At 37.2% G+C, this 24,386-nt stretch overlaps 1 protein-coding gene and 1 long non-coding RNA gene across 3 annotated transcripts in view; one reads left to right on the top strand and one right to left on the bottom strand.

The window, feature by feature from the left end:
- The window catches only part of ACSS3 (acyl-CoA synthetase short chain family member 3), a 161,119-nt gene that overhangs the window by 115,327 nt on the left and 21,406 nt on the right, over window positions 1–24,386 (top strand). For both annotated transcript variants that reach the window (XM_045845022.1, XM_045845023.1), the window contains 4 exons: window positions 6,673–6,768; window positions 9,760–9,823; window positions 21,968–22,049; window positions 24,259–24,381. In XM_045845022.1, the coding sequence (XP_045700978.1) occupies window positions 6,673–6,768; window positions 9,760–9,823; window positions 21,968–22,049; window positions 24,259–24,381 (365 nt within the window). The remainder of the gene's footprint in view (window positions 1–6,672; window positions 6,769–9,759; window positions 9,824–21,967; window positions 22,050–24,258; window positions 24,382–24,386) is intronic.
- LOC123822851 overlaps window positions 8,343–24,386 on the bottom strand; it is a 28,514-nt gene continuing 12,470 nt past the window's right edge. Inside the window, exons 2-3 of the long non-coding RNA XR_006786435.1 lie at window positions 22,643–22,779; window positions 8,343–8,468 (exon numbers count right to left, since the gene is read on the bottom strand). This is a non-coding gene — a long non-coding RNA (uncharacterized LOC123822851). The remainder of the gene's footprint in view (window positions 8,469–22,642; window positions 22,780–24,386) is intronic.

Here is a 24,386-nt window from a genome sequence, read left to right on the forward strand (position 1 = left end):
AATTAAAGAGATGTTTCTAAAATGCAATACTGAGCAAACTGCCTCTGCTGAAAACCCTTCATGTCTCCCAGTGTTCCTGGAATTATGTCCAGATTCGTTAACATTTTACAGAAGGCACTCCAGGATCTGCCTCTGTTCATCTCTCTCACTTTGTTTCTCATTATCGCTCTCAGTCCACCCACCACCCCCAAGGTTAACTCTGCTGAATAACTGGCAGTCAGTCACTCCCTCGATGGTCTAACTTCTCTACCTTTGAACATGCTCCTATCCTGTTTAAAATATCTTTTCACCCTGAGCACTTCCTCCCTCCCCCAAAATGCCTTTCAGAGAGTAGAATATATTTAATGAATATTTATTGAAGGACTGACCTTTGAATATCATTCTTGGAATAAGAAAAAAGATTGTAACAAATATAGCAGTAACATACAATATTTTTCTTTTTTCTTGAATCCTCTGTTTCATTTGCTCTCTGGTTCATTATGGGATTGCATTCTGTGATTTGCCTTTTTTTTTTTTAAGAATCCTGATCTCAATAGTGGGAACTGAAACCCAAAATCATGTAAAAAATACATATTACTTGTCAGCAAACATTTCCTGAGCATAAAATGTCAGGGACTGGACTGTGTTTGGTCCTGCTGATACAAATGATTTTCAGACACACTAGAAAAATCTGATTTCAACTATAGGCTGGGAGAATATTTTCATATACTGATATGCACAACTCATTTAGACAATTGCACTGATTCTTTTCTGAAAGATTTTGTTAAGATTTTTAATGGTGAGTGTTCCAAGTATCTATTACTGTTTAAAAGGAAATTCAAAAGCCTAATGGCTTGAAACAGAAGCCACATCTGATGATGTTGTGTATCAGGGCTAGAGGCAGAGATCAGCTGGGGAATTCGTGCTGTAGGGACTGTTGGTTGAGACAATTCAGACACACTGAGTGGGGAATGGGCTGCTCTGGCGGGTCCAGCACAGCTTCAGTCTCCTGCCTGGGAATGGCTGGAGGGCTGGACTCAGGATTGTTGACGGAAATACCTGCAAATGGCATTTTTATCTTGATTCAGAGTAGGGGTCCATCTTACCTGTTGCTCAGTGGTTCCAGGAAGAGTGCTTTGAAAGTCTGAAGGCCTGTGCTTTGAAACAAAATATCACTTCCATTCTTTTTTATGAGGCAGAAACATCAAAATGTGGCCCAAATTAAAAGAGAGCACATAGGTCCCATATGTTGGGAATAAGAACGACCCATGGACATGGACAACAGTGTGGGGTTTGACAGAGGAACTGGGCGGGGGGGTGGACTGGGCAGAGAAGGGAAAAGAGAGAAAAATCGGGACAACTGTAATAGAATAAAAATAAAAATATAATAAAAAAACAACAAATCACTGTTTCTTTAATTCCCACTGTGGACAAATTCCAATGTTGTGGATATAGCCTTTTGGACTTTTCAACATAACATCACTTTTGCTTACCATTTAGAAGTTACATCTGTCAAAATTTTAATGTGTGTCTTGTCCAGATGTTAATTTTTGCTCAACATATATTATTTTTTTAAAATAATTATATTGGGTATTCTATTTTACAGATTTTCTAAACAACATTTTTGAGAACTACTTCCAAATCAGATTTTTAGTGGTATTTGAGTGGTTTTGTATTACTACTTAATATGAAATATTCCCTATTTTGGAGCAACCAGTTAAATTTTAATATAGATAACACTGTGATAAATGTACTTGATACTTAATATTTGTGAACTCTTACAAATATTTCTTAGTATGTATCCCTTAAAGTGGAATAACTGAGTTAAAGGGTATGTGCACTTTTAACGATTTTTATAACTTCCCAATTGCCATTCAGAAATATTGTGTTGATCTACATGTACACTAACACTCATGCAACTGAAGTGATCATCTGTGGTTTGTGTGGGCCGTCTCCCATGTACCATCTAACTGGGCCTAGTAATAGTAATTTTGGTCATTTCCGTGTATTGCTATATCCTCAGTTCTAATGACAGTAGCTAACATATAGTAGTTGCTCAATAAGTATTTGCTAACAAGTGGTATGTACCACCATTAATTCTATTTGCAAACATGAGAGAGTAGGCTCACTTTCTGTCACAACTATTTTCTTCCTCTGAGACACGGTCTGGGTGATTTTTGTTCCCTTCTAATTCTCTTTTTTCTGTGTGAGAACCTCATGAGATATGCTTGTCTATTCCATGCTTCTCAGGGCAAATGGTTTAAATTTTCTAAGTTAGGTCTCTCTCTCTTTTTACATATATATATGTAAATATATATATATATTCATTTTAAATGGGATAATTCATATTTGAAAAATAACATGTATTAGTTCTCTTTCCTTTGTTAAGAAAAATTCATTTAGGTAACAACTCACTAAGGCAATAAGGTAGAATGAGGCAGCAAAGACACATGCAAAAGAGTGCAGTGTCTGTATTAGCTTCTACTACAGTATGCATAGAAACGTACCAAGGTACTTTATCTGTCATGTTCTTCAGTCCCCTGCCATCTTCTTCCTCGTTGTCTCTTACCTAAAGAACTTGTGCCAGTACAATGCTAAGCACTGTGTGTTTCTAAGGTGAGGTATCTGGAAAGATTTCTCCAAACGTAGTACCCTATTCTCTTCTTCAAAGAGGATGTTCTGTTTTGTTTAATGTAGCTATTTCCCAGTCACAATGTCACATCTGGATTTCCTATCTCCCCGGATAAATGCTAAGCTGTTAATTGTAGTTGACAGTGTGAAGCAGAGGTTTTTAGAATATCTTTAAAATGGGGCATTGGGAGGCCTTCAGAGTTTGGTTAAGGGCTGCAGCATGCCTGTGTTCTTTTTCTTTTTCTTTTTTTTAAAATTATTGTTCAAGTACAGTTGTCTCCATTTTCCCCCCACCACTCCGTCCGCCCCAGCCATCTTCACCTCCCACCCTTGATCCTATCCCCCTTTGGCTTTGTCCAAGTGCTTTTTATACATATTCCTATAAACCCTTCCCCCTTTTCCCTCATTATCGTCCTACCTCCCCTCTGGTTACTGTTAGTTTTTTCTTAATTTCAATGTCTCTGGTTATATTTTGCTTGCTTGTTTGTTTTGTTGATTAGGTTCCACTTAAAGGTGAGATCATATTGTATTTGTCTTTTACTGCCTGGCTTATTTCACTTAGCATAATGCTCTCCAGATCCATCCATGCTGTCACAAAGGGTAGGAGCTCCATCTTTGTTTCTGCTGCATAGTATTCCATTGTGTAAGTGTGCCACAGTTTTTTGATCCACTCCTTTACTGATGGGCACTTAGGTTACTTCCAGCACTTGGCCATTGTAAATTGTGCTTCTATGAACATTGGGGTGCATAGGTTCTTTTGGATTGGTGTTTCAAGGTTCTTAGGGTATAATCCCAGCAGTAAATTGGCAGGTCAAAAGGCAGTTCCATTTTTCATTTTCTGAGGAAATTCCATACTGTTCTCTACAGTGGCTGCATCAGTCTGCATTTCCACCAACAGTGCACTAGGGTTCCCTTTTCTCCACATTCTCTCCAACACTTGTTTGTTGATTTGTTTATAATGGCCATTCTGATTGGTGTGAAGTGGTATCTCACTGTGGTTTTAATTTGCATCTCTCTAATGGCTAGCAATGCTGAAAATATTTTCATATGTCTCTGGACCTCTGTATGTCCTTGGAGAGTGTCTGTTTAGGTACTTTGCCCATTTTTTAATTGGGTTGTTTGCCTTCCTGGGTGAAGTCATGTGAATTCTTTATATATTTTGGAGATGGCCACATGGACCAGACTCAGAGCCAGGGTGGTTGTGAGGTCCATGTGTATGAATGTCTGAGCCCACAGGTGCATGCTTGCATTAGGGGTAGCTCAGTTTTGGGGCCTCAGGACATTTGAAGGTATAAAGACAGAGAACCAAAGTCTCTACAACCACCATTATGGTCTTTCTAGTGTGACTTTTTTCCTAAGTGTGGCTCTTTATTATGCTTAGAGTCTTAGGAATGTCATTTTTTCTGATTGTATCCTTTGCATGTGACTAACAACAGTTTTTTCTAATCCCTTAAATGAATATCAAAGTAAGGCTAATGAGATAATCAAATTATTAATGTTCAGAGTATAAACTAATATTATATACTTTAACTGACTGGATAATCCTTTTCACTGCCCTTAAAATTCAGTCAAAATAATCACATACAGATGTGCTTTTCATAGTTCCTTTACAATCATAAACTATGACAAAACAGCTGAAGGCTAAGAGATTATAAATATGTAAGTACTATACAAATATGCTTAAGAATTTCAGGAAGTATGTGTGATGTCAGCTGACTTCGGCAGCCAATACCAACAGTGCTTTGCTAATCCTTTCTTGTCTTTATTTAAGACTAGGTTTTGTTCCCATTTCTATGTCCCATGCTCCCTTTCTCCCAATTTTACAGGAGGAGCAGAGTAGTGCTGGCATCTTTCATAAGAATACACAGTAAGACGAGTTGAAGCAGGGAGCAGTTAGAGTTTTGTTATTGTGGTTCTTTATTTTTCTTTTAAGCAGGCAGTACTAGAGCCATTGGAAATTGTATTTGTAGGTCCGGAGTCTAAGCTGACAAATTGCTGAGAATCTTCATGTTGTTAGGGAGTGTAGTGAGTTTGAGCCCGGGCAGTGTGGCTCCGTTGGTCAGAGTGTCATCCTGTAACTGACACTCTGGGTTGGAGTTTTGATTCCTGGTTGGGGCACATACCTGGGTTGTGGGTTCGATCCCCAGTTTGTGTGGCTATGGTGGGTGGCCAGTTGATGTTGATCTCTTATATTGATGTTATTTTTTCTCTCTCTCTCTCTCTCTCTCTCTCTCTCTCTCTCTCTCTCTCTCTCTCTCTCTCTCTCTCTAAAATCAATAAACATTTTTTTAAAAAGAAATGTAATGAATGTGAACTTCAGATGATTGGAGTACCCCTACTGATAAACTAAACTTGGTAAGATTTACTTTTGAAATAGCAGATTTACTTTAGCAGCTGCTTCGCACCAGGGTGGGAGGGGAGACAGAAGTATCTTGAAGGGGATAGCTCCTCTCTTAAGGTGACCTGGCAGCTTCTGTTCCTGTTGTCACCTTGCTCTGTCTGTGGACCCTTCCTTAAAGACCTCACTCTACAGGAATGCTTCCTGTCTCACCACTGTTCTCATCTGCCTGCAGTTTAGAAGGATAACTGAAATGAGCAGTCAGGCAGTTTTAAAAAGCAAAGGCAAAAGTGCTGTTCACCCTTCTAAACATGCTCATCTCCTCCCATGCTTTGACTGTGCTGGAGGGAGAAGGGCCACGGTATTGCATGGCTGATAAAGTGCCATTTCATAAAGTACATTCCCATTTTTTGCCTTGCTATGAAAATATTTGTGAATTCATTTTTAAACATCAAAAATGTCTGCTCTTGGTACTCGGTGCCTCTCCTCGGCAGTGATCATATGACCTGGCACCTTAAGCGCTGGGCTGTGACTTAGGGACTATGTTTTAATGTTCAGGAGTCCATCTTCTGTTATTGATGCCAGCTGAGCCACCATCCATAAAATGTGAATAATAAATTGAATGATGCTGGAAAATAAAGAACAGTAATAAATTCTTCACATCATTCTGAAGTGATATAACTGTGTGATAAATTATGGTAGAGACCATAGTAGAAGGAATACATTTTGAGTCCTTAGGAAGATAGATGTTTTTATAAGTTTGGGTTACTTTGGATCTGATTGTTTGGACAACAAGTCCCTTGGGTGTACGTGTGTGTACAATGCTAAGCCAACAGTGCTGGAACTTTTCACTGTCAACACTCTTATCCTGCCCTCCACAGTTACGAATCTCATACTTAAAAGATTCTGTTAAGTTTACACTTGTATTTACTAATAATAGCAAATGCATGGTTCCATAAAAAATAATCACTTATAAAACTGTGGTTATTATGTAATAACTGCTATTTTTCTGATTGTTAAAACTGGAGATAGAGAAAAACAAAATTAACATTTTTGTTAATCAGGGCAGGCTAATTGTGGGTAAGTCTCTGGTCTAGCTGAAATAATCAGCATAGTATAAGTATATTTTTCCTATGTTTTGGGACTTCCAGAAGTCCAGGAAATACAGATTGAGAGCAACTTGACAAAGTATTGGTAAATTCAGCTTCAGATGCCAGGGTCTCTAGGCAAGTATAGCTCTTAAAAATATTAGAATATGATACTGTTTCAAAAATTGTTGGGTTACTCATTCTAGAGACTAAGCTATAAATATTTCCCACAAAGGCATTATTTACCATGATGAAATAACGTTAGGTGAGTTAAGAGAGACTTTTCTAGAGATCTGTTTGTTTTGAACCTGTGTCTGTGAACGTCTTCCAGTCACAGAGTTCTCCATCCTTCACACCGGTGACCCACAACCAAGAACACCAGAGAAGACTCTCTTTTCTTTTAAAGAAGCACCACTATATATAGTATTCTAAATGGGTGTCCTTAAGTTTTAAAATGTTGATATGGCATACATTACTAGGTTTTTAAATTTTTAAATGATGCATTTGCACTATTTATCTATTCCTCATGTGTTTTAATTCTATGGCAAACCTGGTTGGAGAGGGGCAGTGTACTCACTTAAGAAATCATGATCTCAGGTTGAAACATTAAATGATAAATGGCATTTCTTTTTCTAGAGACTGGATCCCCAATCACAGCATCATGTATTGGATTAGGTAATTCTAAAACACCTCCTCCGGGACAAGCAGGAAAATGTGTTCCAGGATACAATGGTGAGAAATGACCCTGAATTTTTAAAATATGTGAGACTGATAAATTTGGTATCTTTGTGTATGTGTATAGTGTGAACCACATCACATGAAACATGCTAGGTGCTTAGTAAGTATCTGATCAAATGAACAGCTGTATTAATAAGAAGTGCCTTATTATTAACTAATTTGATCGAAAGTAAGATTGCAGACTTCCAAGGATGTGTTCTTGGTTATGACATCATAACCAAGAAAATAATATCATTTATAAGGCATGTTAAGAACAAGGACAAATTGGTATTTGCAGAATAGTCACAGGATGTAAAGTATAGCTTAGAGAGTATAGTCAATAATGTTGTAGTGACTATGTATGGTGCCAGAAATATCAGAAGAACTCTTTGTAAAGTATATGATTATCTAACCACTATGCTGTATACCTGAAACCAATAAAAATAATATTGAATGTAAACAGTAATTGAAAAAATAAAATTTAAATTAAAATATGGATGTGAAATTAATATTAAGAAATCTTCTAGGTACCAAGTAATTTGGATATATTATTTGACTTCACATTGAAGTATTTTTAATTCAGAGATATTATCATTTTAGAGATAAACTACCTGGTGCCCAGACAGACTAAATAACTTCCCTAAGGTAACTCAGGTCCTGGTTAGGTCCTGAAGATAATACAAATCATGTGTTTTACTTATTTTGTTTGTTTGCTTGTTTTTGTTACAAAAGCTGCAGGTTTTTTTCCTTTTTTTTTTGCATTATTCTACCTTTTAATTTAAGAAGACGATAAGGCTTTTGAAGCTTTTGGGTTAAGATAAACATAAAGAGTGAGGGTTCTAAAAACAAAAATCATTTCATCCATGTTGGCAATATATGATAATGAGATAAAATACCCTTCAGTATTTGTTGTTAAATTGTTGATAGTGATTATAGAAGTCCAGTAATTACCCTTGGACTGTATACATTCCCTAGTTACATTTAATTATGGAAGTTACCTACCTTTTCAAGCCTTCAATTTCCTTATTCCACATGCGCCCTAGAGTTGCTGTATTGTGATGTAGCATAATGAAGCTTTAACACAAGTGACAACCAATAGGATGGCTAAATTAACTCTAAGCTAGTAATGCGACTGAAACTCCAGAGAAGCCAGATGGACTGACTTGATTTAGACTCACACTTTAATTTTATGGACAAGGAAAATGAGACACAGAAGTTATATTATTTGTACAAGGTCACACAATTTAACAATAGATTTATAAGGAAACCCCAGATTTGTGAGACAGAAAAATATTTCTACATATAGTTCCTATTTGCATGTAAATTACAAAATTTAGAGCTTTGTCTTTTGCTTCTCTAACACAGGAACATTTATTTTCCTCCTAGCACAATGACTAGTTAAGAAAATGTGGTACATTTGGTTTAACCCAGCAGATACATTTATGAAGACACTTAAGGTTTTTTTTTAAAGGGCAGAAATAGATATTTCATGAAGTCCGTGACATCTTCAGGCCTGGAAAGGTGAATTCGGTTTTAGTAAAATCCTCCCTTTGAACAGTTCTGCCATCCCCACTCCTTTTACCAGAAAAGCTGCCTTTGTGTTGAGCTGCTTTTAGGGGCTGACGGTTGTGGGAGATGTTGACCATGTCTTCCTTTCGGTAGTTCAGTGCCATTTTTGTGTCCGGTGGTCCAAAAACACTAAGCTTTGATGTCTCCTGGAATTTCAATACAGAAGTGTCTCATTGTCTGGCAGCCATTGGCTTACAGATGGCACAGGTTAGACATTAGATCTAAAGTATTTATAACCGAGGAAATAGTGACTTCGTGACTCATGATCTTTATGTGTCCTGTGGCTTTTCAGAGATTCAAACACATAATGTAACATTCAATACTAGAATAAAAAAGCAGTAGTATTCTTTTGAGAGAGGAAAGAAAACCATTTTTTGTGTTTGAAAAGCATGCAGTACGATGTAACACAGCTTCACATTTATGGAATATTTTATACACGTGTGTCACTTTATTTTTTTTTTCAAGTAATTCTTATACTAACACTATGAGAAAGGAATTGTGCTCACTTTTTAGATGGGGAATTGAAGAGGTAATAGAATGTACTCAGAGGCACATAATAAATAGGCCCCTGTACTGAGATTTGGGGAAACAAAGATGAATGAGGCATGGCCTCCACCCTTAATGAACTCACAATCTAGTGAGAGACAGATAGTTGCCCTGCTAATAATTGTCAGAATAGAATTTTAAAACAAAGTGCTGTAGGCACACAAAGAGGGGAGTGATTCATTTTTTTCTGGGGATAATGTCCTTCTTTTCTTGTAGCTTCTTTCAGCAGAATAAACTGGATGGATGAGCCACATAAAGAATCTATTAAAGCTTAAAACATGATGATATATCCTCATTTCCAGTTTCCACTAAGGGTTACTGAATATGGATGTAAGGCTTTGATCTCATAATATCTTTCAGGGTGTTAACAGTGTAACACAGATAACATTGGGATAATATTTGGGAAGGTTAAATTGACCTGTGAGGCTTGTAAGTGGAAATGAAGCCTTAAAGCAGAAAAATGGTGTTTCCAGGCTTTTTAATACTTTATTTATATTGCTTAAAATATTTTTAGTGTATTTTAAAACCCTATGTGTTTCCTTTAATTTTTGAAAAGCAACATATTTTTAGTATTTTGATGGAATGGGATACCATTTAAATGGATAGTTTAAATGGATAGGAACATAGACTTTGAAATTACTAGCGTGTTCAAAATATAGTATCTTCATTTAAGGGAGATTCTAAGGAAAATTTATGTTCTTGTTAGAAATTGAAAGCATGTACTCTTTAAAATTTTTGAGATATTTTAGTTACTTATATATGTTTAAGTCTCACAGAACTTACAAGATTCCCTTTTCAGGCCAGAGTGGAAATATTTGGAAATATTTATGCTTTAAGGTTGTGCAGTTTTATTCAAAGTACTTATTTATTTATTTCTATTTTATTTTGAAGTTATGATTTTGGATGACAACATGCAAAAACTGAAGGCTCGGTGTTTAGGAAATATTGTGGTAAAGTAAGTAAAATTTGCAATATGACTATTTGAAAAAGTAAGAATTAATATTTAGCTTTAAGAAAAGGGAATGTTTTCAACAAATGACATTACTTGTGAGGAGGTTGCAGAATGAGCTTGTATACAGTTTGAGAGCACACGGTGCCAACTCTTGTAATCTATACGTGTAAGTGTCATACAGTGGAATACATTTAGGTACAATTTTAAAAAGATAAATATTGCATTTCTTTAATGATGTTTTTCTGATTATATAAGTAATTGTATTGTATAATACATGGATGATAAAAGTAACTTAAATACCAAAAACACAAAGAAATATAGTTGTGTCCTCCTGACCTTCAACAATACACCATTAATTTTGTAATATATATATTCACAAGCATTTTAGGTTGTTGAAACAATTTGGCTTATTCTTGTGTATTTCTGTTTTCCTTAACCCTGTTTCATAAGCATTTTTAACTTTTACTCTGCTTCTTAAAAATGCTTATCCCCATTATAGGCCTCTTAGTCTTTTTTGAATATTTATGATTATAAATAATTCTGTATTTAACATCTTTGTGTCGTATTCTCTCCTGATAATTATTATAGTATTGAGTAAATTTCTAAAAGTATAATTACTGAGCCAAATAGTAGCATAATATAAAATCCATAACTTATCAAGTATAGTTTGTTGCTAACATTTTTGTCAATGTTCATTTGATAGGCAGAGTGGTAAATTTTGAAAATATTTAAATATACTTTGATTAAACCAATACTTTGACATTGTTATGCTGATGGAAGCTGACTAAGTTGGGAGACACACAGAACTGGCGAAGGTCGGTCGCTTTAGTGCCTCTGGTTTTGGAATTTTCACTGAATGGTTTAAGTAGTAGAATTTACTGATATGATTTAAGTAGAATGAACTGCTATAAATATAGGACATTGCATGTCAAGTCCTATAATAGTTTTGCTTTCCTATTTATTTTAAATAGTTTTTATTACCTGGCATTCTCATGTTGGTAGAATATTATCTCAGATTAATAAAACATTTCAAACTCTGTGAAAATCAAATGAAAAATAGTAATTTTTTTAAAAAAACATGTTTCTTTAGGTAGAGATACTTTAACTTAACAAACAGCTGATAGAGGAGATACGCTTTCTGATAACTGCATCAGATTCTTATGTTATCAGTAAATGTATAACCATGATATCACTTTTTAAAAGTTTAAATTTTAAGACATCTTTTGAGAAAATGGAAAAGTTAAATATTAAATGTACCATTTATTGTCATATTTTTCTGAATCAGAATCCATATTAACATAGAGCTAATTGAAATTTGACCTGTAAGAGGGAACACGTTTGGATTGGATGGAGGGTTCCCTGAAGAATTAATCTGAACAAGATTGTGAGTAGAGGTGTAGCCTGCTGAGGGAAGCACATGGCTTTTATGTAACCTACAGCAGCTGGGGCAGGATCTCAGTGGTGGCATTCGATACCAGCACAGTTTTAAACCCCTCACATGCTCTGCCCTCTAATTATTGGTCTCTTTGCCTCCCATCTGTTTAAAATAATAAAATATGATAATAGCCCACATAAACTGTAATTTCTCTTCTAGCCATTAATGTTACTACAACTAATTGAAGGTAACACTACTATTGCCAAAAACATTCCATGGTTTAGATTGTCACCAATTCAGAATGATTTTCCTCTCTCTCTATTCCTAACAGGGAATTTTATTGTTCAGCTCTGGCATTTTGAGATTTCATCATAAATTGTTTGGACATTCAGTATATTATGACATGCAGTGGACTTTGATTCCTCCTTAAGTCAATAGTGAAATAAGATATTTGAAAATTTCATCCATAGTATATATATGTAGTTTATATAATATATAATTATATTTAAAAGTTAAGGTAGAAATATCAAGGAAAAAGTTATTACTAAGATGTCTCTTATTTTAGTGGAACAGTACTTGAAACCTTATTTCAGGAACTCATTTTCATCTGTGGAAACAAGGATTTCCTTCTGAAACCCACACATCCAGTATTCGTTCCACTCTAACTCATTGGCCTGACAATTATTTCTGCATCCCAAGACTACTTACAATATTCATAAGATGTTTTCACATTTCATATCGATCAAGAAGACTTGTTTGTGTCCATTTATTAGCTGTTTGGTGTGCCCTGAGGGGATGTAGCATTCATCCAGAATGGAAAATGATCAATGAATTTTTTAAAAGCATATAATGAGTAAATGCTTAATTGAAGTTAAGTGAAAGGAAAAGCATACCTTCTTGACTTAATAAAAATTACTGTGATTTTAAAAAACAGTCTGTAATTTGAGAGAAAAACATTGTTTCTCTGTGGGCCACATTTTAAAGGAGATTTATGATCTGGAAGCAGGGTCCTTTCCAGAGACCAGCTGCATGGCCCCAGAGCACTTGTGGCCTGTAAATGGTGTTTGATTAGGGGTTATGGACAGTGTCTGAGATTCGATAAATATTTGAGATTCTAAACTTTAAGAAATGTATTGATCCCAAAATTTGAGAAATGCATAATCAAAATGAATATATGTTTAATTAAATATGTATAAAATTTTATGTTATATCAACTTCATGGTCAATTTAACATTCATGATTTTTTCATTTTATCTGTGAATAATTTTTATGTCATACTTTCTCACTTCCCATGATTCCTGTATATGTACAATGATTGCTGGGAAATAATAACCAATGGTAAACTGTATGTGTGGCTTCTTGTCAAATGATTTCAAAACCAAAATTGGAAGCTTCTCTTTTTTCAGAAAATGTGCTAGCTTATATGATATACTGCTATATTTTCTTTTCTTGTCATGGATAAGGGGTGTGGCCACTAGTAATCAGGATGACTTGGTGCATGAAGGGTTTGATGCTTAGCTGGCATTAAAGTTACCGCTAGGTGGGCTCTGTATAATAATTAAATGGAATAATTTTTGAAAGAAGAATATTCCCTAATGCCATTTATGTTCACTAAAAATATTTATGGTTATTATAAAGAACAGAGGGAAAAGTCTGCATGGAATATTTGCAAAATAAGGAGTTCAAAGTATGTTAAAATAAGTCAGTAAAAAATCATAACTCATTGTTTTAATCCCAAATTAGTTTGACTTTAGTAAGTACAGCTATAGCTTCTTGTCTTACTGTAAAATCTGTTGTAAATAGTATAAATAACATTGGAACCTCTCTCTGGCAGTTTCCTTAAAATCTGAAGTTATAGTCATATTTCCATGCTTTATAAGCTACTAAATGAAATAATTTGTTTTATTACATTAAGATGACACATTCCAAATCAGAAAAATGATATGTACTAATTTTTAAGAAAAAAACCTCTTAATCCACTTTGGTTTTTCAAACTGCTTTGTTAAGGCCTTCTAGAAATCCTGGGTTTGCTCTCCTGGGGATTCCTTCCCTGGAAGGTAGGCATTTTAGTGATTCCTAAACCACTGCAGACCTTGGGGTGTAATAAACATGAATCTTGCAGTTTTCATAGAACACTTGCATTCATAAGATTAACCTTTCTCATAGAAAACTACGCATCTGCATGGATGTTAGGAAATGCTTTGATTCTGAAACTTACTCAAGGCAGTTAATTTAGTGGAGAAGTTTGATATCTGAGCTATGAATACAAAATGTTCATGAATTTTAAAAGGTGCTCTTGCAGTTTCATCCAGGACTCTAAATTTCAGAAATAAAAGGAGTCAGTTATTTCCAGTCAACACAGAGTGGGGCACGAGAGAAGATTTTAACTGCAGTTGCTACAGTGCTCACTGTTATTAAAGCCACAGGTCTCTGAGCAGATCCAGTCGTCGCTATTGGAAGTGCAGCTTGTCTGTTTCATGTAGTTTCGGGGACCTGTGTTCTGCAGGCAGTGATGGGGTGCCAGGGACCTATAGTGCATTGCCTGAGCACATTTCACTCTGGCGTCTGCCAATTTCTCAGTCTCCAGGTACTGAGCTCTTGGGCTTGTAATGATGTTTATTTACATCTTTACATCTTGGGAGGGTGATTCAGTCACTGAGCTGCTGTCTTGGGAGAGGGTCGTGACAGCTTTCTTTTCATCAGTGTATCCTTTGAGTGAAACCAAGAATGTCATATAATTGTAATGCCATTCTTTTCTAAGTCACATGTACAGATTTTAGTATGATCTTTTAAAACCTTACAACACTGAGTTGGGCAGTGGGATAGATATTATCCTCATTTTAGACATGGGAATCTAAGCATCATTAGTAGTTACATAGCTAAAACTCATATTTATTACTTTCTTGTTTGTCTGCTCAGAGAGAAAGAAATTATGGCCTAGTTAGTTTTTGCCAGGGAGATAAAAAATAGCTTCATATGAAAACCTCAAGTAAAGCCTGAAGACACCATAGGAAACATTGGGAATGCAAAGTTGGGATCTAACTGTGATTCCCCAGGGAACAGGAGTTAAGTCTTCAATTTATTTCTGTTATCATAGGGGTTCCTGATAGAACCGTGAATATATAGATCGTCTTTTATCTGGCATTGTCAGCATCTGGGGCTCATATTTAAAACTGGTCAGGGATGTGCTACCCTGTACAGTGATGGACGTTCTCCTTCCTTAGTTATTTAAGGATTTCTTTGCATTCTGATGCCTCCCCCTTGTCACACACAAACGCACACACACATCACTGCTGCCTCAGTTCTTCCTCTTTCCCTTTATGAGTGGTCTCTTTGGGAGGAACATACTCTAAGAGGAACTACTGATTCACTACTGGACGGGTTGTAACAAAACTTCCCTTTCACTCTGCTTGGAAGACTGAAAGAGTTGGACTGGTAACATTTGCTTTTAGATTTGAAGGATGAGTATAGACATTAATCAACATATTTCTTAGCACTTTCATAAATTTCCCTTCCTCCTGCCAGTCCAATATATTTTTTGTTATTGTAACTACAGAAAAAAAGTTCTTTTTCTATCATTTCAGAAAAAGAGTCCCACTATACCCACTATTTGAGAAAGAAGACCTACATGTAATATAAAATCAGAATAGGATGGCAATAAGGAAAGTGTTACTTTGGAATACTTCAAAAAAAGTTCTGCTCTCTGCTCTAAAGCTCATACACACCTAACTTCTGTCTGGAACTTACTGCTTTTCTCCTCACATTTTTTCTTTGTTTCATTTATATATATTCACAAACATTCTCCATTTTGGAAGTCTCTCTTCTCTGCCTTTTTTTAGGGCTACTCTACGGCATCTTCCAAAATTCTTTCTTTAGAGTCCTTTTTCAATACTCAAATAATAACATCTGGATTTTTAAAAAGACCAGAATTTTTAGGGAAGAACATGTAGTATTCCTTTATTTTATCCTACTAATTATCAAATGCAATTTCACATCTTGCTTTCCAGTCTGTTTCTCATTTATACTTGGGGATCATGAAGTAGTTTTCTATGGGCATCTTAAAAATTACCTGGGACCCACACTGAAAGCCATTTCCAGCAGGTCCATACCTTGGATAGTGATAAAAGAAGTCTTTTCTTCTGAGAGCTCCTGGCAGTACCGGGTTTACCGTCCTGCTGTGAAACTTGACCAGGAACATTTTAAATGTTTACATTTTGTTGTTATTTCACTAACTTGATGAATAGAGATGATTCATGACAGTTTTTCTTCCTATCTATATTAAAAGAATGTGTATTTCTTTGTAGTGCACAATATGCCAGGATCTTCTTGGGTCTGAAGCCAGAGTTTTTGTCTTTTGTATCATCAATGGGAACAGAGGGACTGAGGAATATCAAACACCTGACAGTATTGACTGAATGAAGAAATAAATGCATGGGTTAATGCATGCATGCATGCATGCATGCATGAATGAATGAATGTATGAAACAACTGAATAATTCCTCTGCTGTTTTCTTCCCTAACTTTAATATTTTCATTCTCTGTTCACTGGTTTCTTCTACTCACATCTTTGTTGTCCTGTCCTAAATCAGTCTACCTGTCTGCATTAAATCACTGATTTATATCTATCCTTTCAGTCACCCACAAACTTTTAAAAAATATTATCTAAGCTGACTACTTCCACTTACTTTCTGTTTATTCCTCAATCACTGCAGTGATTGTATGCTTCACTCTTTTGAAATGGAAATCCTGAGGATACTCAAAATATCTTAATTACTGAGTTGCATGACCTGTTTTGAATCCTCTTTTGAACATTTGCACTTCATTTGACCTTGTCAAACACTTAATCAATATTATAACTTTGCTCTGGTAGTTCCTAAGATACTGTTTCTCTTCATTCTCATACATCTCATGATTTTTATTTTCCTTTTTTTCAGTGGTCTTTTTTTGGTCCTTCTGTCATCAGTAGAAAATGAGTTCTTGTGGTGTCAGGAAGAAAATAGTTTCCTGAGACCTGCACGGTGGGATGGGGCTCTGGGGTGTGATTTACTGATGACCTAAAATTAAGGGGGTTCCCCTCCTGACTTCCCACTGTCCCATCTCCATCCATCTCAGCATAGAAAAGGTCCAGTCTTGTTCTCAGTAGGACCAAAGCAAAAGCCACTGCCCAGAGTTTCTGCTCCATGTTAAAGTACAGTCTAGTCCAGCATCCATTTAGCTTAGTGTGTGTTTCCAGCTGCAGGGCATTACTGTGCTGTGGTCTTCATGCTCCCTTCCAGAGCCTGCATGTGAAGGCTGTATGGCCATGGGCCACATGGCTACTAGGGTCACATAGCTGTTAGGGTCACACAGCTATGGAGAAAGAATGTGCAAGTACATGGTCCTAGTACAGGTCACCAGCCAGAGAGAGAGAGAGAGAGAGATTAGCTCTTTTGGAGCCCATGCCACCTGCTGCAGGCCCTGGTAGCTGCTAGACAGACACATGGTCACATGTTCCTGGGCAAGAAAACACATGAATGAATGGGATGAATTTGTTACCCAGTGGGCAGGAGAGACAGAGAAAGTTCTTCCTTGTTCTCCAGTGATTATATTAGTTTGGGTAGTTTGGGCTTAGGACAGACCAGGTGCCTTTTCTACAGAACCAATCAGCCCTGACTGATGTGGCTTAGTGGGTTGGGTGTTGTCCTGCAAACTGAAAGGTCACCAGTTCAATCCCCAGTCAGGACAGATGCCTGGGTTGCAGACCAGGTCCCCATTTGGGGGCACACAAGGGGCAACGTTCAATGTTTCTCTTGAACATTGATATTTCTGTCCCTCTCTTTCTCCCTCTGTTCCCCTTGCTCTAAAAATAAATAAATAAATAGCCTATAAAAAAAGAACCAGTCAACTTCCCAAACTTTTGTGGGCTTTAGGTGGATCCACAACCCCTGGTTGGATTGGCAGGCTTCTATGTGTGAAGCTGTCGCTTTCTGGTGAAGCAAACAGGCTTAATCTCCCCACTTCATTAAACTCAAAGTCTAAGTCCCTTTGCTCCCCTTTTCTAGCTAAATACTGATGGTAACACTTCTTTAACACTAATATTTGACCTTTGATTTCTCCTTCTTTTTAAAAAGATTTTATTTATTAGTTTTAGAGGGGAAGGGAGGGAGGAAGAGAGGGAGAGAAACATCAATGTGTAAGAGAAACATTGATTGCTTGCCCCTTGTATGCCCCCAGCTGGGGACCTGGCCCACAACCCAGGTATGGGCCCTGAACTAGGGATCGAACTGGTGACCCTTTGTTTCATAGGCTGGTGCTCAGTCCACTGAGCCAGCCCAGCCAGGGCAGATTTCTCCTTCTTGTTCTGCACTCTTTTTCTGGATCATACCCTTGGTGCATTATTCTTAATATTAATGGTCTATCAGTACATATAACCTTATGCAGACCTTTCTCACCAGAAAGGGATGGCATAAAAATCCATACTCTTCCTGTTCTTCAGAAAATTTATGCAGATATTTAAACTTTTATGCAATAGCTGAGAAAGCCTATGTTCTTAAAGCTTCTATTTCTGAGGATGGATACCTATACTTTTAATTCTCACACTTTTATTAATTGTGGGAATATAATTAACAATTATATCTGTTACCAGTTTTTAATACTGTAGCACAGGATCTCCAAACTCAAACTGGGAGCTGCTTAAGTGTTCATGATATTCCTGGAAAACCACTCAGAGGACTAGCAGGTATGGACGTGCTGCTTATTACTCACATCACAGGGGAGTGCACTGACAGCAGTGTGTGGGGGCCAACGAGACCACGCCCCCTCTGGTCAGGCTTGTTATAAGAGGTCCCAGACAAAGGAGGCACTAGTCTTCTGTGTGACTCTAAACTACATTATCTCAGTGTGTAAAAGGTCAAGAAGCAGTTACAGGACAAGAAGCTGCTCCCAAAAGGAGATAAGGAGGGAGTTACAGTCCATTCTCAAAACAATACACATTCCTTATGGCCAGTGAACTATCTGACCAGCCCTTAGTCATGGGAGGAGGAAGGACCATGTCCCTCAACCCCTCAAGTACTATATTTTTCTCAGATTATCAGGCATTTTATTTGAAAAATAGAGATTTCAAATGTTTCCAACTTCTGGAAAGTATAAGATATCTTCTTTCTTGTCAATAACATTTGTACTAGAAAATGTTAAACTCTTAGTCCCATGTATACTCACTGAATTAGGTGCATACTGAACCACCAGGAGACTCAGATGATGTTCACTACATTAAGTACTAACTCATTTGCGTAATTATTGCTAGTTCTTAAGTATTTCCATGTACTGTGAGGTGGCAGTGTGTGGATGCTGGTAGACTAAAATCTTGAAGTTGGGGTAGATAAAATGAAAGAGATGCTTGTTTAACCATGCATCCTTCTATATGCATAGTCCTTAGTATGGGCGATGTTACGGGTTTAAGGATTTGGATCAGAATTTCTGTGTATCCAGCAATCAGGTGGAACTAAAGATTAAACCTGACATGCATTCTGATTTGCCCCCACTACTCTCTGTTGTCCCCCAATCCAGTCCGAAGGTCAATTGCCATTCATTATCACAGTTACTTTTTATTTGTCTTATTGTAAGGAGATACTTTCTTATACTCATGTGTCTGTTAAGAAAAATATCACCAAGGAAGACAGAAAGGACTATATATTATGATATTTTTCTTAGAAATAGTTGAAGAATATTTATCATTTAATGTGCAAGCAGAATGCATCTTCATCAGGTTTATTGTTGCTTACATATAGTTGGTCTCACTCGTTAATGATGTTTCTTTTGGTCCATATTGGATTTTGATTGGTCACCTTGTAACCAAGGAAACTGGAGCTTGGCCCCATGGCACCTTGATACATGACCTGACAATTAGTGTTGAAGGAAACAGGTTTTTATTAACAGGATTCCAACCCCAGGCAGTGCTGAGAGCACTTCTGCTCAGAGCCCTGTTCTCACACAAAACCCAGTATTTCCCTTGCTCCTCAAAAGACTGTAAGCTAAAACCATGCACAGAAGCTCCCCACATCCTTATCTGCCCATCAGCCAGTCACAAAAACAGAGGTCTATCCTCTCTGGAATGTGCACTTGTGGGTTTCAGAAACTCCATCATCTCACAGCAGCTCTCTCCCTCAGGGTCTGGGGTATGTTGTTCTCAGCCTCCATGTAGCAGTTCAGAAGAACATGTGCCGTGTTACACTGGATCATGGTGGAGTCGAGAGAGGCACAGTCCCAAGAGAGTGACTTCTCTGTACATCCTTCAGAGAAGCAGAAGTCTATAGCTCCATGCTCCCAGTCACAGTTCATCTCCAAATATCTCTCAGAAAACTGTGCTTGGCTAGGCAGGTGCCCTCAGAGCTCCATCAGCTCTGCCATGGTCTGCTTCTTTTTACTCCAGACCTCATGGCTTCTCCCCTTATATACCAGACCTTGTAGCTGACTCCCATCTACACCCTTTCAGCCTGCATGACTGCTTTCTTCTTTTCTCTCAGTCCACCCTTATTTTAAATGATTGGCCCAGAACTCACTCTGTGACCTCATATCTGATCCCTCCTATGATGTGCCAATTTTGCCAGTTCCCTCGCATCTTTTACCTTCTTTTGACTGCCATCTTCTAGTCAGGGTAAGAGTTCCCTGTGACACAAGGGCATCCGCCTCCTCTGGCTATGTCATAAGTCATTATAGGCTCTCAAAGTCATGCACACCTTTGGCCCTGGGAGGCAGCCCTCTCCATTCAAGAAAGGCACAGCTCTTAACTTGCCATTGTTATGCCAAGTATCTTTTATCATTCACTTTCCCCTCCCGCCAGCCAAGGTCTGTGTGGGTTTTCTCCTATTTTCTGGGAACCCTCACCCTACACCCCATTGCAACCTCTTCTTAGTGTCCTCTTCACTTCTTTATCCTCAGCACCCTCAAGATGTTGCTAATAAATTTAAAATGATTTGTAGGGGTTGCCTGTTTTAGTTTCATGTTTAATAATCAATGATTTTACACTGGTTTATAAAATATTAACAAACTCATGAAGTGAAATTATTGGCATGGTGAGTTAAAAGGATTAACGTAACAAAGTTAAAAGGACCTGAGGGGATTCCTTGCTCCCTCCCGCTGTGCTTCTGCAGATTTCTCCATGGACAGTAATAGTAACAATTGCAGCAGCAACAACATGGCAGCATCCTTGCAGTTTTTTCTAAGATATCAAAATGCTTTCGCGTACATTTTATGTAACTATATGAGGTTCAGCAATGCAAATGTATCATTTTTCTTTCATCTTAAACGTTACAAAAAGAAGATCTAACAAGGGAGGACCTACAGGGAGGCTGGCCATGGTGGAAATAGGCAAGTGCAGCAGGGCTGCCGATCCCACTTGCTAACCTTATCCCATTTTTTGCCTGACGGAAAGTGAAAATAGAATTCGATGCTTCCCAGGTCTAACGCTGGCCTGGAGGGTCCGTGAAGTTGCTTCATGCAGGCAATAGCCATGTCTGCTTTGTTTTCAATTTTCTCAGCATCAGCACTGTGAAGTAACCCCTTTACTTAGTATTTTTGTTGTGTGAGTACAGGAGGTTAGGTTTTTTAAAATCATTAAGTTTTACAGTACCTCAACTTACAAACTCTAGAGCATCTCAAAAGTTTCTTTGTCCAGAAAACACATTGGATTGTTTTTGTTATGCAGTACTTCTTACAAGGAATTAGTGTAAGAATTTATTCATTTATTTGTAGATAGTGTAATGCAGGAGCTCCAAACTGGAGAGCTACTTAAGTGTTTGTGGTATTCTGAAAAGAAACCCCAAAAGGTAGATTAGCAGAGGTGCATGTGCTATTTATTGCTCACATTACTGGGGAGTGCAGCTATGGCAGCAGGTCGGTGTGAGGGAGACCGCACCTCCTTCAGTCTGAGGCTCATTATAAGGGGTCCCAGACAGAGGCAGCACGGTCCAGGTTGCACACACCTACATGTGGCCTGGATCTACATTATCTCAGTGTGTACATACAGCGAGAAGCAGTCACAGGACAAGAAGCCACTCCCAAAAGGATATAAGGAGGGAGTTACAATCCAATCCCTAAACAACACACATTTCCTCTGGCCAGCGACCCCCTGGCCAGCCCTCATCATGGGTGGTGGAGGGGCCATGTCTTGAGCTATCCCACAGATGGAAATTTACAAGGAAATGGGTTAGAAAGAAGAGATGTATACATACTACCTTCTATTTTGTTCATAGGAGTGAGAAATAACATAGGTCTGCGTGGTCTTGAAAAGAAAAACTTGAAGAGGGAGCAGTGAGAAGGAATCCTCAGAGTGGGGAGGCATATTGATTGTTAAGATAAGATAGTTCATGGGATGTTTAATTGGAGCATTTAATTACACAGACACAGGAAGTTGGTACCTTGATACTTTAAAAAAAGGAATTGATTTGCCTATGGTAAAGGATATTTCTCTTAAAATTAATTCAGGGATGCATTTTGGTTTCTTTTTGCAGATGTTAAGTTTCTTTTTGAAACCAGGATTACTGCTAATGACTATTTGAACACTTAATGTGTGCACCTTGTATGCCCTTCCCAGAAACTAGTCATCTGTCAGTGACTGTGCTGTGTAGAGGTCAACTACTTCCACCTCAGTGAGACAGGATCTATCCAGCAGATCTAGGGGTTACATTTTCATTATGGGATTTGAATTGTAATTTTACTGGAAATTTATTAGTTCTAATCATTTTGTCTCTGTTACCACATGCATCATAATTCTAACTCCTCTGTTTTTATATAAGGTTGCCATTACCACCTGGAGCTTTTTCAGGACTCTGGAAGAATCAGGAAGCATTCAAGCATTTATACTTTGAAAAATTTCCAGTAAGAATTTTATTATGCTTTTAAAAAAATCCTTCTTATATACTTCTTTATAGTTCTTGGCTATTCCATTGAGCAACTTGATCACAAAACAACTTTTAATGGTAATCTGGACCAGTTCCCAGATTTCAAGGATAATAATGTCCAAACCACGTAAACAAGTCAGTTTTATAATTATTTTTATTATTCTCTGGATATAAAATTTCTCAGTTTGTTTTAGTAGCTTTTCCTGGAATTGCACATCCTTCAATATTAGAAACATTATTGTGAAGATAAACTTTTCAGGACTTTCTATGTGATTTCCTCCACTGGCCTCCTTCACAGACTGAGGCCCTGACCAGAACCATGCTGCCATGAAGACCCCTTCCCCTCCTGGGCTCCTGGTTACGTGAGCAAACTCACTGGGCTCGTCAGAAGCTGTAGTTTTCTATCCCTGTAGCTATTTTTGACATTCTTCCCTGAGTGTTCTCTGAGCTCTTTATTTTAAAATCACATTTTAAAGTACAGATACAGGATAGAGACAGTATTCTCAACACACGACATCCAGTCACCTGGGTAACAGAAAGTGTCTTCCCATTGTCTGGTTTATCATTTACCTGTTCACTTGTGCGGTGGTTGTATGCTTTGTGTTTACAGCAGAACTTCATTGGTAATACACAGCAGGGCCCCACCATCATCTTCATGCTGTCTTTTCCTTGTCTTTCCTTGAGAGATACCTGGTCCCCATTATTCCCTAGGGAAAAAGAATAATCAGAATTTCTTTAGAGGACAAAGTGCATTTGAGTATTTAGCATTCTTTTTCATTTGTGAGTGAAGGACAGCTAACTTAATCAACTAGACAAATGACAAGAATTAAAATAGCTTCCATTAGAAAGAGATCTCATAGTTAAATGATCTCAGTAGCCAAGATGAAACAAGCCCCTTGGGGACAGTGACAGGGAAAATTTGTCATTGTAGTTGATTTCAGTCAGCCTAATCTATCTGCTTGATGGGCCACCTTTAAATCATCAGAATATTGGTATGATTAATTACAACCTGACAATAGTAAATAATATATGCATGTGGCTTTAACATGGTCACCTTTAACATTGAAAGTTTCTTCCATGTCCCAGGATATGTTTAAGCTATAGGTAGTGAATCTGTACTCTGTCCTGTTACCCTTACCCCAAAGCTTTCATTTAAGGGGTTAATAAGAGCACAGAAAAATTGAGTTACTTGACTGTAGCTTAGAAGTAACAGAGTTAACTTTTGAACCCATATAGTCTGGCTCCAGAGTCCATACTCTTGAACTAATACTCCAAATTGTCTCTCTAATAGTAATTGCAAGAAGAATTGTAATGAGTGTTAATTATTGAGGGCTCATAATGTGCTGGTGTCTGCCCTCTTTATGCACACCATTTAGTTTGTGCATCACAAAAGCCTCATAAAGCATAGTTTGTTACCCCATTTAATCGGTGTGCACACTGAGTGTTGAGCACAAATAGTGACTCATCAGGATTTGTCCCGAAGCCCATGCTCACAAACACAGGTATCAAGATGACTCAGAGGTTTTAGGGAAGTAATATTTCTTTCCTTCTACTTATTCTTCTTGATACTTCATTCTATTGTGACTTGTGGACCAATGAAGATGTGCTACTCCTTTGAGTTGATTAAAATTTTAATTTCATGCTTAATACCTCACTACGTTTCACTGAAGCTCAAGTTTAATCCAAATCTGTGTTAATAAACTGTGCTCTATTTTGCAATTATTCATAGAGAGCTTTAAAGTTTTTAAATATTAACACATTAAAGAATAAATCTACCAAAAAATTACTTTGAAATACCAAATTATATTGGAAATATTGGAGCTATTACTTTTCAATTAAAAAAAGAAATTGGGTTCATAAACTTTATAACTCCAAGTTCAAAAGCTTTGCTCAAATATATATACACACACATATATACACACATATACACATATATACATATACATATATACAAGTATATACATATATACACATATGTATAAATTTATTCCTGGTTATTAGAGGATTCAATAGTTTCTAGTAAGCTTTCAGAATCAAAAGTAATTTAATTCTATAGGCTAGTTATAAAAATGTCAAATGCTTACAGTACATTTATTTCTGTGACATTTTATATTTTACCAAGCTTGAAAATGATTATATTACCTAATAGTACATGCTAATTAGACATTACATATTCTTATTTACAGGGATATTATGACACCATGGATGCTGGTTACATGGATGAAGAAGGCTATTTGTATGTTATGTCTCGAGTTGATGATGTGATAAATGTTGCAGGCCACAGGATTTCCGCAGGTGCCATTGAAGAGGTATT

Source organism: Phyllostomus hastatus, unplaced genomic scaffold, assembly GCF_019186645.2.
Source record: "Phyllostomus hastatus isolate PE091 unplaced genomic scaffold, TTU_PhHast_1.1 phas_contig_432, whole genome shotgun sequence".
NCBI lineage: Eukaryota > Metazoa > Chordata > Mammalia > Chiroptera > Phyllostomidae > Phyllostomus > Phyllostomus hastatus.